Source organism: Pipistrellus hanaki, assembly GCF_964339955.1.
Source record: "Pipistrellus hanaki genome assembly, chromosome: 3".
In the NCBI taxonomy this organism is placed as follows: Eukaryota; Metazoa; Chordata; class Mammalia; order Chiroptera; family Vespertilionidae; genus Pipistrellus; species Pipistrellus hanaki.
In genome coordinates this window covers 97,196,341-97,209,640 of record NC_140505.1, presented here as the reverse complement: position 1 = coordinate 97,209,640, position 13,300 = coordinate 97,196,341, and the positions used below count along the sequence as shown (strand labels likewise).

Here is a 13,300-nt window from a genome sequence, read left to right as displayed (position 1 = left end):
AGTTTGATATGCTTGCTAGAGTATGAGGGAGAGATAGTTAAGAAGTTTAGAGAATTTACTGGTTCTCTATTAGGGAATGCCTGGTTTGTGGAGCATTCTCAGCACTGTTGTCAAAATTATTTTCGGTTCTTTTTTTGTTCGTAAATGACATGATTGGTTTATTATCCCACTGTGTTTTAGGTATAGCCCATATCTTTTCATTTGAAATGGTAAGTTCTAATCTTACTTGACTCAAAATGATAATATTTTTTAGTGACACCTTTTTTGAGGGGTCAGAGAAGAGGAGAGTGAAGATTGTCAAATAGTTTTCAACTGAAACAAACACATTTTTATAATATCTAGTATATGTAATATGAATAATAAGCATTTTAATTATTAAATAGTTTGAATTAATAGCAAAACATTTTATTTAACCTGTTATTGCTGCCTTGTGACTTCTTGATATAATATTTAGAGCTTCTTTACATTTTTTATATAATTACACAAGGTGATTATATAAAAAATTTTACAGGCCAATCTGTAGTATCTTCTGTACTTCATATGGAAGTCAGTAAGCTCTGGTAGTATCACTTGAAATGGTAGAATTTTATACTGGATCTAACAAGATAGATATAAATGTCAGTGTCCATGTGTAATTATTAACTAAATTACTAGTGATATAGGGGATAGGAATTTGGGTTTGTAAGCATTCTCTGCTGATGAAATGTATTTGTTTCTGCTTAAGATTTCAGTTAAAAGTACATAGGTAAGTTTGCTTATTCGTCTTATCATATCCTGCATATATTATATACTATTGGGTCGGCAACTAAGTAATTGCGGGTTTCACACATATGGCTTCAGTTGAATTTTTAGGTTTGCAGACGTAGTACAAATGTAAAACACATTTTGTATTTGATAGTTGGCTATTCAGCTGTTAATCAGTAAAAAAAGTTTTTTGATCTGTTTTGTAGTTTTTGTTTGGCGTTCGTTGAAAAATGGAAAATCAAAAGGAACATTTTCGTCATATTTTGCTTTTTTATTTCCGCAAGGGAAAAATGCATCACAAGCTCATAAAAAGTTATGTGCTGTTTATGGTGACGAAGCCTTAAAAGAACGGCAGTGTCAAAATTGGTTTGCCAAATTTCGTTCTGGTGATTTTTCACTCAAAGATGAAAGACGCTCTGGTCGTCCAGTTGAAGTTGATGACGCCCTAATCAAAGCAATAATCAATTTGGACTGTCACAGTACAACACGTGAGATTGCAGAGAAGCTTCATGTATCACATACATGCATTGAAAATCACTTAAAACAACTTGGCTATGTTCAAAAACTCGATACATGGGTTCCTCACGAACTGAAAGAATCACAGTTAACGCAACGCATTAGCAGCTGCGATTTGCTAAAGAAACATAATGAAAATGATCCATTTTTAAAACGACTGATAACTGGCGATGAAAAATGGGTTGTTTACAACAATATCAAGCGGAAAAGATCGTGGAGCAGGCCAGGTGAACCAACTCAAACAACATCAAAAGCTGATATTCATCAAAAGAAGGTTTTGTTATCAGTTTGGTGGGATTACAAAGGAATTGTCTACTTTGAACTCTTACCACCCAACCGAACGATCAATTCTGATGTCTACATTGAACAACTAACGAAATTAAACAATGCAGTTGAAGAAAAGCGGCCCGAATTGACAAATTGAAAAGGTGTTGTATTCCATCATGACAATGCAAGGCCACACACATCTTTGGTCACTCGGCAAAAATTAATGGAGCTTGGTTGGGATGTTTTGCCACATCCACCATATAGTCCTGACCTTGCACCATCTGATTACTTTTTGTTTCGATCTTTACAAAACTCCTTGAATGGTAAAAATTTCAATAATGATGATGATGTCAAATCGTACCTGATTCAGTTTTTTGCTAATAAAAAACAGAAGTTTTTTGAACGTGGGATTATGATGCTGCCTGAAAGATGGCAAAAGGTCATTGATCAAAATGGGCAATACATTAAAGAATAAAGTTATTTAGTTCCATGAAAAAATTGTCTTTGATTTTCTTTAAAAAATCCGCAATTACTTAGCTGCCGACCCAATATGTTTTTAATTCTTTCTGGTTGTAAGTTTCTCAAAAGTAACTTAACTACCATAAATAATTAAAAATTACTATGTATTGAATCTGTTGCTTTGAGTTATCTACTTAGGAAAAATATATTCTTTGATAGAATTTCAAAGCTTCAGTAGACTAAGATAATTTGCTTAATTTCTAGTATTACAAACAGAAAAAGATACTATCTATTAAGTATGTATTTAATTTTTCATACACTGGAACCCATAGGCTTTATTTACTTCTTCTACTGCTTGCTTCTATTTGTGGGACCAAGTTGGAATAACTTCTTGTACAGTTTATATTTGTTTGTTAGCTTAATCTTTCATACTTAAATCTGGCTAGTCATGGTAGTAGTTTTGATTTTGATAAGGAAGTGTACTGGGTAAGGTGTTATGGATAAAAAAATGTAAGTAGTATCATGTGGACTTTGATGTGATACTGTATTAAAAGTACTGTGTTTTTAGAGTAGCTGTGAGATCGTTGTTGTTGATTTCTTTAAGAATTTGAGATAAAATAAATTTGAAGAGTAAATTCTAATCAATTTCAGTTTTTAAAGCACCTCTTCAGAGAGTTTGCCATAGCAATTGAAAATGTTAATCTTGAGTATGTTCCTGAGTTATATATCAATAGATAAAAATAAATTCAAAGCTGAATATAAATTTAATTGTTTTGATGCATTCTGGATTATATGTTATTATCTTTAATTCATGTTTAGTTATAAAGCTACCCTGTGTATTATAAAAAGTGGCATTTGCTACATAGTCAGTTGAATTTGACAGTGACATCAGAATAATCTGTGTACTCAATTACTTGAACTGGACAAAAAATACATTGTCGAGTAAATCTAGTTTAAGTGGAGGTATATATATATGTATGTGTATATATATATATATATATATATATATATATATATATATATCTTTTGATTAATGAATACAGTGAGCTAAGAATAAGTTCCCCTTCTTACATTTGTTGTTCCCTCTGATATGAAATTTAACAAATATTATTTTGTGACATACTTATGATATAAAGTAGGATAATTGTGCAAAAACATTTTTAAAGTTTTTTTTTTTTTTTTTTTAAGATAGCCTTTTTAAAAGTAGTTTTTTTGTGTGTGTGTGTGTGTTTTTTTTTTACCTCAAGAAGTCTCAGTTTGGTACCCATGTTTTTAATATTCTCTTAAGATTTACAAATCTCCCATTTTAACAAAGAGCAAGCTGACCCTGCTCAGAGCCTTTGATCCTATTAGTATATTCCAAAAGCTAATGACATTTTATGTGTGTTGGTTTTGATTGCATTTAGTTTTAGAGTTATTTTATGTTTGTACTTGTGATAAAGTTGTGCTATAAAGTTTGTTTTTAAAATACCTTCAAAACAAACAAAAAAATAAAAATAAAAGTAGTTTTAAGTTCAGGACAAAATTGAACAAAAGGTATAGAACATTTTCATGTGGCTCCTTCTCCCACATTCACATAGACTCCATTATTAAATTCCCACAGTACAGAGTGGTACATTTGTTATAATTGACACATCCTCTTTACCCAAAGTTTATTGTTTACATTACGGTCATGGTTTGTGTTGTACATCTCTGGGTTCGAACAAAGGTATAATGTCATGGATACACCATTATAGTATCGCACAGAGTAGTTTCACTGCCCTAAAGTTTTCTATGTTCCACCTGGTCATTTGTCCTCTTTCCCCCATTTCCTCAACATCCGGCAAACAATTTCTTCATAGTTTTGCCTTTTCCAGAATGTCATATAGTTGGAATCATAGTAGCCTTTTGATATTGGCTTCTTAGTAATATTCATTCAAGTTCCTCTGTGTGTTTTCATGGCTTGCTACCTCATTTATTTTTAGTGCATCCTTTGTCTGGATGCACCACAATGTGTTTATCCATTCACCTACTATAGGACATTTTAGTTGCTTCCAAGTTTTGACCATTATAAATAAGGCTGCAATAAACATCTATGTGTAGGTTTTTGCATTGACATAAATTTTCAACTCCTTTGAGTAAATACCAAGGAGTGTGATTGTTGGAATCTTTGGTAAGAGTACTGGTATGTTTACTTTTCTAAGAAACTGTTAAACTGCCTTCCAAAGTGGATATTCCATTTTGAATTTCTACTAGCAATAAATGAGAGATCCAATTGCTCCATGTGATTGCCAGTGTTTTATGTTGCCAGTGTTTAAGATTTTGGCCATTCTAATGGGTGTATTTGGTATCATTATTTTAATTTGCAATTCCTTGATGATATATATTGTAAAATTTCATTTTAACAATAACATAACTGAAAAATATTTCCCCAGTATTGATAGATGCAGATATTTTGTCATGAATGTATTCAAATTGAGAGAAAAAAACCATCATGGATTGAATATTAAAAGATTTTCCTTCCTTGTCTAGCAAGTTTTCCAAACGTTCTTTTTTGGTTATGTTGGGAAGTTTGCATGAAATTATTTGAGTTGTATCAAGGGCAACATGTCTTCACCTTTTTAGTTTAAAATTAATTTATTTACTTTTTAAAGGAAAAGATACTTTGTTGATGCATACCTTTTAATATCTTAACACCTTTTAAATGAGTGAATAATTTATTGGCAAAAGGGCCTACTTTTCAGACATTTCTTTATACCTATTTTAATATTTCAAATACTTGATGTCCATTCCTCAGAATATATTGTTTATTACCTAATATTTCTGGATAGTAACATTGTCTAATTTCTCCCATGACAATTTGACTGGTTATCTAATCAACTTATTATTCCTTTACTTCTCTAATGAAATAAAATATAAATTTTTAAGTGGTAAGTGTAATTTCTTTTTAGGAAAAAGATTTGGAATATTTGATGATGAAAAAGTTGAGTTTTGTTAACTGCCAAAACTAATACATTTCTCTGTAATCATATTTTTTTAATATGTTCTCTATTAGTATTTTTATAACAGGACTTTGAGCATTTTCCTTATTAAGACAAGGAATCTAAATGGCTCATGGTATTCCCTAGACAATCCATAGAATCTTTTTAGGGACATAATAGAGATGTCTTTATAAATTCATGCTTAGTTATAAAGCTACCCTGTGTATTATAAAAAGTGTATTATAAACAATTTTCATAGCTTTATCTTAGCTTCATTATACTGCAGTCTTTTGAGATTTTGTTTACATATAGATTTTCTCATGTTAAAACCACTACTCTTAATTTATGCTAAAGTAATAAAGTATTATTAAAATTTGTATTATAAAAATATCACACATACTATGAGCCAGTTCTAATTTGAAATATATAAATTTGGTTTTTTTTTTAAATATTCACTCTTGTTTTACAGTTCCTTTTCTTTATTTTTTTTTAGAGAGAGGAATGGAGGGAGGGAGCAAGAGAGAAACATCGATGTGAGACCTGGGTGTGTGCCCTGCCTAGGAATGGACTGGCTGCCTCCTGCTCATGCACATGCCCCAGGCAAGGGCACAGGGTGCAAACCCATAGCACAGGCATGTGCCCTTGGCTTGGGATTCAGCCACTGATGCTCCAACTACTGTTTACACCGTCAAGGGTTATACATAATTTTAGCCTTATTTTTATACTGTGTAAAACCTTTACCTAGGGAAATAAATGTGTTTAAAATCACAGATTGATATCCTTATATTAAAGGGGGGAAAAATCCTTACATTATACAAAATAATGTCAGATGCTGGCTGCACTTTAGGGTACGTTGCTTTAGTTAATTTACATTAGTGCAAATTTTCTGCTATTTTATAGATTATTAAAAATTAGGACCCCCAAAGAGCTTTTGTTTAGGTTATATCAGTGTTTACCATATTAGAAATTTAAAAGAAATTTATTTGGGGGGGGGGGTTGGTGAGAAGAATGGCCTTATTTTATATATATTTTTTGCTCGACTGTAATGTAGTAGGAAGAATGTAATTATTTTACTGTGTTGTAAATTTATTTAATGTTTGCCTTTATGGAAAATGGCTGGCTATAATCTGGCCACTCAGAGAGAGAGAGAGAGAGAGAGAGAGAGAGAGAGAGAGAGAGAATGTGTGTATATTAGAGGCCCTGGTGCATGAATTCGTGCATGGGTGGGGTCTGGCCAGCTTGGCCAAGGGGAGGGTATATGGGCGGTTGGCTGGCCTGCCTGCTGGTTAAACTCCTGGTCGAGGGGACAATTTGCATATTAGCTTTTTATTATATAGGATATACAATGGCCAGATTATTATGCGTTCAGAGATCATAAAAATCTGGCCACTCAGTATATATGAGTTCACATTGGAGATGTGTTTTAACTTTTTCAGGTAATTGTGGATATGCTTGTTTGATACTATAGTAAAACTTGATAGGGAGTAATTTCCATTAAATCATATTGGTCTACTTTGAACTTTTTAAAAATATATGTATTTTATTGATTTTAGAGAGGGAGAGATAGAAACATCAATGATGAGAGCCTCTTGCACACCCCCTACTGGGGATCAAGTCTGCAACCTGGGCATGTGCCCTTGGCCAGAATCGAACCTGGGACCTTTTAGTTTGCAGGCTGATACTCTATCCATTGAACCAAACCAGCTAGGGCCTACTTTGAACTTTGAATGGCTCTCTTACCCAGGCATGTTTCTTAATGTCATGTGCCTAACATTAGAAAAATACTGGTTTATCAAGTTACACAAATATTTCAGGTTTTAATGTATTTTATTATACAAAATAAAAACCCACATTTTAATACTAACTCTGATGTCATAAAATGTCTGCAAAAATTTGCCTAATGCTGTCTCAAGAGAAATTCTTATTACAAGCCTAAAAGGGTTTCATTCAGCTTCTTCTAACCCACTCATAGTAATTGTTTTTCTTGAAATAATTATTGTACTTCATAATGGAGCAGACATGTTTTATGTATATATTCTGTGTTGTTGCATAGAATATTAAAAAGATAAGTATTCAAGGATAGTGATTTTAATAAACTTAATTTTTATTGCTCCATCCAGGTATCATAATTGAAAATTTTAAGCTGCTATTGTATTGCATGTGAAGAATTCAATGATTTCTAGTAAATATTTGAATACAAATGCTTTGATTTTTGCCATAAAAACAGGATTTTTGCCCATCATTGCTTTTGCACTATCCACAGATATCGTAGAGTGAAAAGCACGATTATACCATAACATTTTAACTATGTTCTAGTGTTAATAAGGCATGAAACAGTTTTGAATCTGTGCACTTCATGAAATGATGTGGGACTCTGAGTATTTCATGAACCACACTTCCAGAATTGCTATTTGAATGGAATGTTGCTTTGATATATACTTCTGAAAATCAGTCATACTTTGGTTGATTTTGTTGGTAATATGTTAATTTAAGTTTTCTTTAGTGACAAGATTTCAGGGATAAATATGCATAACTGTTAATGGACAGCATACCTTCTTATAAACATTGTAAGGATAAATTTAAAAATTGTGTCTTTTGTTAGTTTTTGTTGAAATTCTTAAAAAATGAAGGTGTCTTATGAAAGTGAAAATTTCATGAACTCTGTTTTGGCAGAATTTTATAGGTCAGCTCAACCATATATATATATATAAAACCTTACAGGATTGCTATGAGGTTTAATTGAATTAAAAACAATTTTCATAGCTTTATCTTAGCTTTATTACACTGCAGTCTTTTGAGGTTTTGTTTATAGGTTGTCTTATGTTAAACCACAACTCTTAATTTATGCTAAAGTAATAAAGCATTATTAAAATGTGTATTATAAAAATATCCCACATACTGTGAGCCAGTTCTAATTTGAAATATATAATAATAATTTATAAGAGACGTGAAGGCCTATGAATTGCTTCTTAGGTGGGTACACAGTCATAGTGAACTTCTTTAAGTGATTCTCTTATTGATATGCAAGTTATAATGAGATTTACTGTCTTAATTTCCTTTGATGATACTTGAATAAAATCTCTGCTTCTTTCATTTTATTACAAGTATATAGCAGTGGATTTATAGAAGGAAATAGTAACCTTAAGACATTACTAGGAACCTGAAAATTTTGCTCTTTCTAAAATAGTTTAAAAATGATTAATTATAATGTCTTTTTAAAAGTTATAAGTGAAGCTGTATAAAAGCACATATTATACTCTCTAAGGAAATCTCAACACTAATAAATTGTATGTGTGTTTAGTGAAGCATGCTATGCTATACAATATAGTTGCTATGTTAACATGGATTATTGTAAGCTTTTGTTTATTTTATTTTTAGAAATATATTTTAGAATTGCAACCAGGTTATAATAGAGCATAAGGAAGGGAATGTTACAGCCACTGTTGCACAGTTGATTTAAAATCATAGATCTCTTCACTGTGTTAATATGATTTTCACAAAATTATGTTAACTAAGAAAGTGGAATCATAGAACAATTTAAGAATATTTTAAAGTACTTAACTTTGTGAATAATAAAGCTAAACATGTTATTTCAGAAAGTGATAGATTTAGGTAAAGCTGAAGTTATAAAAAGATAATAGAAATGGTAGTCTCTCCCCCTTAACCCACCAGTGAATCATAGGCATTGATTTGGGTTGTTAGGGTATGTAAGGGGGATTTGAAAATTGAAGCTTCAAACAGCGAGACTATAATAATTACCTTCTGTTAACTGCATTTCTAATCTTCGTAGCTATCAAATATAAAAGTAAAAATACAAATTGAACCCTTGTCCTCTCCTATCCCTCCCCCCAATGTCATGATCATAAAATTCACAAATTAAGTATCTGCTATAAATAATGCCTGGAAGATTTTGGGTATGCTGAAGCTGTCCACACTTTATCAATAGGTTTGGATATGACAACTTGTTTGACTTTTTGGTACTTGTACCAAGTGTGATTGTAAAATAATATTTACCTACAATTAGGAAGTTATATGGCTTTATTACTAGTCAGTTTTATAAAATGGTCTAGTTTTATTGCTGGTGAATAATGATACAATTAATCAAGTTTTATGAGTCAAAATCATTTTTAGGAGTTAAAAAAAATGATAATGTTTTGGCTTTTAAATTTTCTAAATAAGGTGACAACATTTCTTTTTTGTTGTTTTTAATCCTCACCAAGGATTTTTTTTTTTTTTTTTAATAAATTTTTATTGTTCATATTATTACAAGTGTTCCTTCCCCCCCCTTCCCACCCCACCCTCTGCCCTTTCCCCACTCCCCATTGTCCTCATCCACAGGTGCACAGTTTATGTTCAGTCTCTTCCCACATTCCCCTGTCCCCTTTTCCCCAAGAATCATTAGTTCACTCCCCTTCCATACCTCTGATTCTATTATATTCAACAGTTAATATTGTTCATCAGATTTTTTTTTTTAATTTCCTTGGTTTTTAGATTCACTTGTTGATAGTTACGTATTTGTTGTTCATAATTTTTATCTTTATTTACTTTCTCTTCTGAAAGAACCCCCTTCAGCAATTCATATAATTCTGGTTTGGTGGTGATGAACTCCCTTAGCTTTTTTTTATTAGTGAAGCTCTTTATCTGACCTTCAATTCTGAGTGATAGCTTTGCTGGGTAGAGTATTTTTGGCTGTAGGTTCTTGCTATTCATCACCTTGAATATTTCTTGCCATTCCCGTCTGGCCTGCATGGTTTCTGTTGAGAAATCAGCTGACAATCGTATAGGAGCTCCTTTATAGGTAACCACCTGCTTAGCTCTTGCTGCTTTTAATATTCTCTCTTTGTCCTTTGCTCTTGGAATCTTAATTATGATTTGTCTTGGTGTGGTCCTCTTTGGATTCCTCTTATTTGGAGTTCTGTGTGCTTCCTGGACTTGTAAGTCCAATTCTTTCCCCAGGTGGGGGAAGTTTTCTGTCACTATTTCTTTCAGTATGTTTTCGATATCTTGCTCTCTCTCATCTTCTGGGACCCCCATGATTCTGATGTTGGATCGTTTGAAGTTGTCCCAGAGGTTTCTTACATTATCTTCAATTTTCTGGATTCTCTTGCCTTCTAGCTTCTGCAGAGGAGTGTCTTCTGGCTCTTTATGTTCCAAATCTTTGACTTGATTCTTGCGATCTTCTATTCTGTTTTTAGGACTCTGTATAATATTTTTTATTTCAGACAATGTATTCTTTATTTCTTGTTGATCCCTTTTCATATCCTCATAGGTCTCATTTATTTTATCGGCCTTTTCTAGGATACTCTTGAAAAACCTTATAAGTGTGGTTTTGAACTCTATATCCAGTCGCTTTTTGTCCTCCATTTCTTTCGTTTGTGATCTGTTTGGTTTAGCCATTTTCGCAGGCAGCTTTTCTGATGGGGCGGGGTTTCAGGGTGGAGCCTACAGCCTTGGCTTCCGTCAGCCCCGCCCTATGCGACTCCTGAGACTCAGGGTCCTTCAGTACTTGTTGCAAGCACCTCTGAGAGAAAGGTGCCCTCGATTTTCGCCTGCTACCAAACTGTGTAGGCTCTCCCGCAATGGGCCCGAAACTGGGGTTCAGTTCAGTTGGAAGTGGAGTTGGAGATGGCGTTCAGAGCAGTCTGGAGCCCCTGTCTCCTTCCCGCCAGGGCAGTCCTATGGCACAGCCGGCCGGCCCTTCTCTGCGCGCTGTGTGCGCGCCTCTGGGACCTCCTTTCGCTGCTTCCCCGCGTACCGCCTTACAGCCCAGCTCCCTCTGGATGAGCCTGGGTCCCCGGGGTCTGGCCTAGAACGGGGGTTCAGAGCAGTTGGGGGCCCAGCACAGTCCGAGTGTTTATCTCCTTCCCGCTAGGGAACGCCAGCCAGGCACTCGGCCTCCCTCCTCTCCGGCTCTGTCCTCTCCGCGCAAGCCGCGTGTCTTCGTACCTTGGGCTTTTACAGCTCCTCCGCGCTTCCTTCTGGTTTTCTCCTTGCTTCTCGTTGTAGAATTTCCAGTCAGTCGACTTTCCTGTAGTTCTGGGTAATGTCCATTTTATATTTTAGTTGTATTTTATTGAAATTGTTGCGTGCGGCTGCGGCTAGGTGCCTACCCGAGCAGCCATCTTGGATTCTCCTCTCACCAAGGATTTTTTTTATTGATTTTTAGGGAGAGTGGAAGAGAGAAACATTGATGTGAGAGAAACACATCGATCAGCAGCCTTCTGCACACCCCATACTGGGGGATCAAGCCCACATCCTGGGCATGTATCCTGACTGGGAATAGAACTGTGATCTCCTGGTTCATAGGTTGATGCACAGGGCTAAAATAGATTTTAAAAGTAGAAAAATTATGCTTTCTTTAGATTCAGACATTGTTATTTTTGTCTGAGTGTGTTTTTTTTAAAATATATTTTATTTTATTTATTTTATTTTTTTGATTTTTTACAGAGGAAGAGAGAGGGATAGAGAGCTAGAAACATTGATGAAAAAGAAACATCGACCAGCTGCCTCCCGCACACCCTCCACCGGGGATGTGCCTGCAACCAAAGTACATGCCCCTGACCGGAATCGAACCTGGGACCCTTCAGTCCTCAGGCCTACGTTCTATCCACTGAGCCAAACCGGTTTTTATGATCACTACATTTAACATATTTGTCTGATATTAGAAAAGAGGATCAATTAGTAGTGCAAATTGTTACTATAATATGTTGAGTCATTTCACCAAATGAAATGAAAAGTTTTAGGAAACAGTTTCTGTATTGATATTTTACATTTTATACATTTATACGACCTTTTGTGTTCATCTCAAGAGCATTTTATTTCATAACTTGCCACCTGTATAATGCCACTTTTGTTTAGGTTTCCAAATAACACTGTTCTAATGAAAGAAGGGAGTGTTAAATTGAGCATTCAATAATTGATTGAATTTTGTGGTGACTTCTATGGTAACTCTATATTATATTTGTTGTGGGTAAAATAATGCTTGAATACTTGAATTAAAGGCAAGGATGAATTATAGTATTTCAGAAATGAAAATAATCTATAACTGTTTTAGCTTAGTGTCCCTCAGCTGTTTGGATTGTATGTATGAATGTGTTTGAATATAAAAGTGGTAACAGTCATTTCTGTTTGAAGACTTTAGTGATCTGGGAGGAAAAAATAATTGGCCCTGGTGGGTATTACCATGAGATTTTTAAAAAATCTAGGCATATGTCTTTGATGTATTAGAACAAAAACATTAAAAATATTCTGTGGTAAATTTCATTTAATCTGATTTATAATCTAGCATTATAAACTGGGTACTTTAAACATTATGGTATGGTAAGCCTGGGAAACTGAAGTTTCTTTACAGTAAGAGGTATTGGAAAATTAAAAATTCTAAATGGAAAGTTTTGTCCCAATTTATTCTTTTCTTTTTGATTTTAGATGGGAAATGTGATAAGATCGATAGGTTGACTGTGACAACTATGTTTACTTACAGAGAGAACAGGAAATGAGAATGGGTGATATGGGTCCCCGTGGAGCAATAAACATGGGAGGTAGGGATTGGAAGCAAAGGCTTCTATAACTTACTTGTAATTCTTTGGGCAACGGTACATGCTATTTGTGGTATCTACATGTCAGTAACAAATAAAATTTGGAATCAACATTTTAATGATGAAATCTCTTACATTTATGATATTAAAAAGATACAAGTATATTTATAAATATATGCCTAGGGAGAATTTTTTCATTTTGTTTATTTGAAAGCTAAAATAGGCAGTATCTTTCGTTTTTTTATTAAATATGTTTTCATATATATATATATATATATATATATATATATATATATTTATTTATTTTTTAAGAGAGAGGAAGGGAGATTGATAGAAAGATGGGAATATTGAAAAGAGAGAGACATCAATTGGCTGCCTCCTGCACACCCCTTACTGGGAATCAAGCTGCAATTTGGGCATGTGCCCTGACCTACCTCCTAGTTCATGGGTTGTCACTTAACCAGTGAGGCACACCAGTCAGGCTGTATTATTTATTAATAGAATTAATGAAAAATACCTGTAAACATGTTTTTATATAATATGAAACTTGTTCAGTTAATTGCATGGCATAATATTTCAAAAATCAAAATATTCATACCTTTAAATTGACATTTTTACTTTGGAAATTTGGTAGTTTTTGAGTTGTAGAGTGTCTAAACTTTTGGGGGAGTATTTTAGAAATTTCTATTTTAAGGTACCTTTTCTGTAACTTCGTGTTGTGTACCTATTTTTATTTATTTTACTGTTTTTAATATTTTGCCACATTGTGCACAGAAACATGCTTTTTGGAAACATTTATGACTGTGAAGGAAATGAGAT

General features: G+C 33.6%; 1 protein-coding gene across 8 annotated transcripts in view; it reads left to right on the top strand.

Annotated features, from left to right (window-relative positions):
• PSPC1 (paraspeckle component 1) overlaps positions 1 to 13,300 on the top strand; it is a 136,858-nt gene that overhangs the window by 74,802 nt on the left and 48,756 nt on the right. For 4 of the 8 annotated variants that reach the window (XR_014794597.1, XR_014794598.1, XR_014794599.1 and 1 more), the window contains exon 7: positions 12,427 to 12,484. The exons of the other annotated variants lie outside the window; for them this stretch is intronic. Coding sequence is in view for 1 of the 4 variants with exons in the window: in XM_084878583.1 (XP_084734709.1) it covers positions 12,427 to 12,484 (58 nt within the window). In the remaining 3 variants the exon portion in view is untranslated. The remainder of the gene's footprint in view (positions 1 to 12,426; positions 12,485 to 13,300) is intronic. 8 annotated transcript variants of the gene reach the window in all.